This window comes from Passer montanus, unplaced genomic scaffold, assembly GCF_014805655.1.
Source record: "Passer montanus isolate IOZ18808 unplaced genomic scaffold, ASM1480565v1 scaffold51, whole genome shotgun sequence".
Taxonomy (NCBI): domain Eukaryota; kingdom Metazoa; phylum Chordata; class Aves; order Passeriformes; family Passeridae; genus Passer; species Passer montanus.
In genome coordinates, this window is record NW_024370041.1 from 5,420,383 (window position 1) to 5,427,377 (window position 6,995).

At 37.2% G+C, this 6,995-nt stretch overlaps 1 protein-coding gene across 18 annotated transcripts in view; it reads left to right on the forward strand.

Moving 5' to 3' along the window:
* Positions 1-6,995, forward strand: part of ADD1 (adducin 1) — a 64,194-nt gene that overhangs the window by 32,945 nt on the left and 24,254 nt on the right. For all 18 annotated transcript variants that reach the window (XR_005629259.1, XR_005629258.1, XM_039724015.1 and 15 more), the window contains exons 3-6: positions 985-1,147; positions 2,243-2,394; positions 5,658-5,738; positions 6,201-6,350. Coding sequence is in view for 16 of the 18 variants with exons in the window: in XM_039724015.1 (XP_039579949.1) it covers positions 985-1,147; positions 2,243-2,394; positions 5,658-5,738; positions 6,201-6,350 (546 nt within the window). In the remaining 2 variants the exon portion in view is untranslated. The remainder of the gene's footprint in view (positions 1-984; positions 1,148-2,242; positions 2,395-5,657; positions 5,739-6,200; positions 6,351-6,995) is intronic.

Consider the following 6,995-nt stretch of genomic DNA (forward strand, 5'->3'; position numbering starts at 1 on the left):
GTAAACATTTTTTCACTGGTTTAATTTATTTGTTTCACTGTAACTCTCCTAAGAGTAGCAAGTACAAGGCAGGTCTGTCCTGTACTCAGTTGTCCTTTTGGGATTTGTACATATGAAATATTTTTATAATCTTTCTGAAAAGGTGCACAGTAATGAAATATGAATGATTGACATCTAATATTGAAGATATTCCCCTGGGCAGATAGTACACAAACAAACTTTCTCTTATGACATTTGTTTCTTTTGTAATAGCTAGTGAGTGACTAGATACAAAACATTACGTGACATAACTTCATTTGGAATAGGGATGTGGTGGTACCTTCACAATTTTCTTATTAAGTCAACCCATTTGATTTATGGAAATATGAATGAATTGCTTAATAAAAAAGTAATGGCCTAATGACTGCAGTACTTCTCTTTCAGTGCAAATCCCAGTCTTCTTTTCAAAAGCAGGAGCTATCAGCAATAGTAAAAAGTCTGGTTTTCTTCCTTCCAAGTTAAAATATAGTAAAAAAAAAAAAAACCAAACAAAAAATCCCAGGAAAATGTAAACAACCCCTCGTCTAAACAGATTTAAAAAATGTAATGTTCATTGTTTTCTGTTTTCCTGGATGCCTTCTTGGCTCTCATTTCCCTGTGGGCCACATTGACAAATTCTCTTTTCCGATTCTGCTACTCTTCCTTTCTCATTTTTGTGTTAAAGTCAATTGTACATTCTCCTCCTTCCAGAAATTCATACTAACAAGGCTCAAAGACTTCTGGTGTTACTTGAAAAGAGAATGTTGGAATTTCCATAAAAACCCCCAGGTGACTCAGATCATTGGAGCTGCAGAGAGCAATGTTTTGAAGTTACAGAATGCACCCAGTAGTTCTGCCTTGAGGTGTTTTTCAGAAGAGGTGTAGGATGGTTCCATCCAAGTGCTGTGTATGAAAGGGTGAAGTTCATTTAGACATGCATTATAACATGCAGTGTCTTGTTACTAGGCCTTCTGTGAAGAATTGGAATCCATGATCCAGGAACAGTTTAAGAAGGGGAAGAACCCCACAGGTTTACTGGCTTTGCAGCAGATTGCGGATTTCATGACGACGCACGTACCAAATGTCTACCCTGCAGCACCTCAAGGCGGCATGGCTGCCTTAAACATGAGTGAGTGCACCTTCAGTCATCAGAGCTGAATTCCTTTTTTTCTTGAAAGGCTTCAAATGAAGACACTGTGACTGTAATAAAGAATACTGCGAAGTTCAAATGCTATCCTGTTCTGCTCACACCAATAATGAGCACTTGAAATGAATTTATTAGTTTCTAAATGCCACAGTGGTAGGCAATGTGATTCATGTATATAGTTAATATCAAAAGTTATTTCGAGGATGGTGTCTAATAAACCTGATAAGTCAGTGCTATTAAAACATTTAAAATATTTAAATACTGCTAATTATGACATGGTTTCTCTTCAGGAAAATCAAACACTTACTAGTAGTCTGGTAACAGTGAAGGTCTTTAGAAACTAAGTATTTTTGCCATTGAAATACTGTTTGCAAGTTTCTCCTGTGAAGTGAAGCTTTAGACAAGAAACATCAGCAAGCAAAACAAGGCAGGAAAAAACTCAGAATGTGCGAATGCATGTAGACACAGGTTTTGTGTTAAGCTAAAATAAATCTTTAGTTCTGACTGTAGCATGGCCTGGTTCTGCTTTTTCAGAGTTGCATTTAACCATATTTCTAATTGTGCTGTAACTAGAATTACAGTATTTGTATTATTTACCACAATCTTCCTCTCTCTAGCTTGTACTTAATATTTCTTAATAAATGAATCTGTGTGCATCTTTTTAGGTATGTAATTCTCCTTGTTGGGAATATATGTATCACAAAAAGTGTAATATTTGAGATTACATTTTTCTTTTAACAATGAAGATGTATTTTACAAACAGTCATTAGTTTGAGAGATGAAAAAAACCAATATTTTGCTAAGGAATGCACTGTCATGTTAGCATTAATTTATAGTAGGGAAGGAAATGAATGCTGAGTCTACCAAAGCTGAATAACCTTGCTCAAGATTGTCATTATATTTGTGTAATATAAATTATTTCATTATAGGAATGAAAATTTACTGTCCATTTCTTAGGTCAATGTGTTCATATAAACCAGTAAGAAGAACTGATGAAATAGTGGTGTATGTTGCTAGGTTTGAACTGATACTGAACTCAAGCTGCCTTGTGCTTTTTGTACTCCTTCTCCTCCTCAGGTCTGGGCATGGTAACACCAGTAAATGATCTGAGAGGGTCCGATTCCATTGCTTATGAAAAAGGGGAGAAGTTGTTACGATGCAAATTGGCAGCTTTCTACAGATTAGCAGATCTCTTTGGCTGGTCTCAGCTTATTTACAATCATATAACAGTGAGTATTGAATCAACAGATAACTGAACCAATTGTTTTAACATACAAGAGAATTGCTTCCCTCCCCTATCTGTCATTTTCTCTTTGTGTGTGAGAAGACCAAAGTGGTATTGAGAGCAGTATAATAGTGAAGAGATTTGTCATTGCATTTCAGCTTGGATGTCAGCTACCACAGTCTGAATAGAGTCTTGAGAGAGTGTATATGACAATTCTTAGGATGAAATAAAGATTCCTGAAAGACTCAGTCTTTTAGGGTCTCAAATGCTTTGACTAATTGTATTTATTATTCTACAAGGTCAGTTCTTAGTTTTCTTGCTTTTTTTTTGCGAAGTACTAAAATATCTTCTTAGTCATTCAGCTGAATTTTAATAATTCAGGTACCAACCTTTCTGAAAAAGAAGCCATAGTATTTCTGAGCATGAGTGAGCTTCTCTGCTTAATGCAGCTTGCCAACAATTTTCCTTGTGACTGAGTAATCATTGGCATCCATAAAAATAATGACAAGGAGGTCAAATCAAGGAGGTTTTATACGCCGGAAGAATGGTCAGCATGAGTCTCATGAGTAAAGTCACAGCTGTGGTGTGCAGCCTCGTCAATTGTTGTCCTAACAGAGCTGAATTGTTTTTTATTCTACATAGTAGAGGTTGTCCTTTATGTATTTTCAATTCTTCTAGTTGCAGTTGGAAAGAAATATGGTAATATTTTTACTGCTTTTTGAGAATTCAAGGCATATTATTTGTGAACAGATGAAGATGATAAATGATATGTGTAGGCATAGGATCAAGCCAGTATTGGTTAGATCGTTCGGTTCCTTTTGTAAGGGAACATATCCAACATAATGGTTCTTGTAAACAGCTCTGTGCCACCCCCAGACTTTTCATATGTGACAGGAGAAGTGATTTTGTAAAAGGGACATTAATGCACTGAAAAGCAAGCAGGTTTGGAGATGGCTTTATAGTGTAAAGTTCAGCCCTGGGAATGTTTGTACATTTAGATAAAAGATAAATGTAATGAAGAGCAGCATGTCAAGGGAAGGGGTTGAGGCAAGGGCATGTAGTTGGGGTGAAATGCCTCGAGTTTGCTTTCTTTGGAGAGGAGTACAAGGAAGATACCAGTAGAGGAGGTACCAGCTGAGGTGGAAGACAATCAAAGCACTTGGAAAATGAGATTCTGAAAATGTTTTAGTCACTTCTGAATGGCAGAGGTACTGGAAAGCTCTTGGCTTGTCAGCAGCAGTCCCAAGTCATAGTTGTACTGTCTTTTACAAACTCCTCCAGCATTCTGAAAGGTGACTGAAAGATAATTTATATCTTCAGAAGCTGATACAGATCAAGGTTGTTATGCTTATTAAGTAGTACTAAGACACTTCCTTGGAATGTGGTGAATGTTACCACTTCATGCAGTGCTGGTGTTTGATTCCAGGTTTTCCCTTTTTTTGTGAGTGGATGCTGTAATTACTGGGTGATTGCATTCAAGTTAAAAGCTTGTGCCAGTGCACTTGTGAAGTAAGAGAAAAGGTGCAACAGCCTTCTGTGAGGGTCATAAGCCTGTGTGTTAGAGGAGAATGGGATAGATATACTCTCATATCCTCACAATTTCCATCTGGGCATATCAGGGAGCTGGGTGGAGTATCATTGTTTTTTTTGGATCCTTATCAATCACTGACAGCTACTGAACGTGGAATTGCTCAGACTCTGGTGCAGTCCTGACGCAGAAGCAGAATTACAGAGCATCAAGAGCTTCCATGCCAAGTATAATAATGTTGAGTATACTTGGGCACCTCCAGGGTTTTCATGTCAAGTGCAATAATGTAGAGTAAACTTGGATGTCTCCAGGGTCAGGCAGAATTTGAGATTACAGCTTTACAGAAGGTAGACATCATTCACCAGGTCTTGCTTTGCTCTGGGGGTGTGAGCTGTTAATTGGATCTAATCCTAAAGCAAAGTAGTTTGTGAGTCTTGCTGCTTGTTTGTCTTTGATTTGAGCTTTCTTATTAGCTCTTGGGATATTTTGAATAATACTTGTTCTTTGTTGTGCATAAATAATTAAGAGATTTTTCTTGATCATTTGCACTTCTGTAGTGGAGATCTACTTTGGTGATTCATAAAAGCACAGATTAACTTCAACTGACTGCTTCAGTTTAAGGTTCTTATGCTGTAGCATGTTCCCAGCTGGTTGTAAAGGAAACCAGAACTGTGCTAGAAGCTTTTGCATGACTGCACAACTATTTATTAGAATTTTCCCTGCAGTAGAACTATAGCAAAGTGTATGTGTATTTAATGTTGCAAGCAGTAGAAGACATGAGGCAGAAACAGCGTGAAGTGGCTGCATCTCGAGGAAATTCAAACCTCATAAATAACTTTGAAGTAAAAAAACCACAAACAACGACTAAACCAAAAACCCAAACCTGCCACACAAACTGCCCAAATGTTGGGTAGACTCATAGCAAAGTAGGGAGTTGGCTCATGTGTCCAGTAAAAGTTAGTAAGCCTATTAATTCACCATCAAAAGACGCCTTAATTACCTAGATGTCCTGTATTTTTCATTGTACAGACTTTTAAGAGATACATCCCAAGATGTAAAAGCTTTGAAGCCAAAATTATTTTTTGTATTATAAACCCCTGATTGTGTGAATGAGATGAGAGAGAAAAAACATAAGTGAAGGTCAGGATACTTGGTAGAAAATCTGCAAGTGTGCTGTACTGCTCACAGATGTCTCACAGGAACCAGCACCAGCATCAACCCTTCTCAGCACCAAGATGTTTTAGATCTTTAGATGTTGCCAGGATCAGTGACAAAATACTTCTCAGCACCAAGATGTTTTAGATCTTTAGATGTTTTAGTGGGTTAATTCTTGTGTTTTCTCACAGCCTTTTGCTTTATAGCTTATGTCTTACTAGGGTAAAAATACAGTTGGAGTGTAAACTCATTCAACTGAAAGAACTAACTTTTTTCCCTGTTTCTCTCAGTATTATTCATTTTATCCATAGTGGGTGAATTGTCATTAGACTATAAGGGTTTACTAAATTCCACCAGTCTGAAGGATGCTGGCATGTTGCTGCCATCTGGTTTTGTTCAACATTAGTTAATTAACAGTGCAGTGCATTGATTATCTGTTGTAGCATACATGAAAGTCATAGTGTGTTATAGGCATACTTGCCCATTCCATAATCAGGATGTAAAAGTGACTTTAATGGTTTGGAGTCTTTTTATATGCTTTAATAAAATCTTCTTAGTAACTCTTACTCTTGTTTTATCCTTAGGCCAGAGTAAACTCTGAGCAAGAGCATTTCCTTATTGTACCTTTTGGACTCCTCTATAGTGAAGTCACTGCATCTAGTCTGGTAAGCAATTGTTAATTTTCATAGCTGTAAAATATTCATATATATATATATACATAGACACACACATATATATGTTCATATATAAATATGCGTGTGTGTGTGTGTTTATATATATAAATAACTTGAAATTCTGTCCTATTGTACTGTTGTGTAATATGTTTAGAGCAATGTTATTGAACATGGCTGGTTTTGGTACTGCTGAGGTACCTCAGAGATTTATTTGCCCATGTTCACCACCAGGTGTCCTCCAGTTGATCCACCTGTAAAGAGGTATTAGGTCATTTGGACAGTGAATCACTCATGCCATTTAAATCTGCTGGCTGTTGAGTCCAACTTGTTGAGGGAAACTTTAGGCCTTTCAGATATAAATGATGACAACTGGTTTTAGAGTCTTAGTGGTAGATACTGAATTATATCAGACTTTTTGGTCTTGATTATGACAATAATTCTTTTCATTCCCAGGTTAAAATCAATATTCAGGGAGACGTGGTTGACCGTGGAAGCACTAACTTGGGAGTGAACCAAGCTGGTTTTACGTTGCACTCAGCAATTTATGCAGCTCGCCCCGATGTCAAATGCATTGTCCATATCCACACACCAGCAGGAGCAGCGGTAAGCTCGCTTCTGGCTTTGTCCTTGTCCTGTTCCCCCACCCCTCCCAAAGGGAAAATAGGTGGGTCCCCTCAGTCATAGATTTGCTTTTTATTTGGAGGGTTTGTCTTCAAGTATGGTTCTGTTTGAATCAGAGCCCGTCCTTACTGGGTTTGTTACCTGAGACAGTAAATTGAGTTCTACCACTGGAAAATATGTATGTCATATATGTGTGTCCTTTCCTACAAAAGACCAGGTCTTTGTCAGTGACTCATAAAACCTTTAGCATATTTTGCAGGTTTTGTAAAGCACAGTTTGTCACGGTTTTCTAAAATATTTGACACTTTCTGTTTGGAGAAACTGATTACAACTCAGTTCTTTCTCTTTGGAATGTTTTGAGAGCATGACTTCCAGTGTTCACATTCTGATGATTTTTTAAAATTAATTGATTAAACAGATTGATACAACCATTTTAAGGATAAATTATCAAATTCCTAATATTGTGAATTACAGATTAGCCTGTTTAAAAGTATTTTTTAAGTTTATCTGCAGTGCTGCAGAATTATCTGTATCACCAAAGATGTTCTTTTGGCATGGGGACAGGATGGGGAAATAACTGAATGGAGTGGAAGGAATGAAAGATGCAGTTGATTTTGGGGTTTGGTG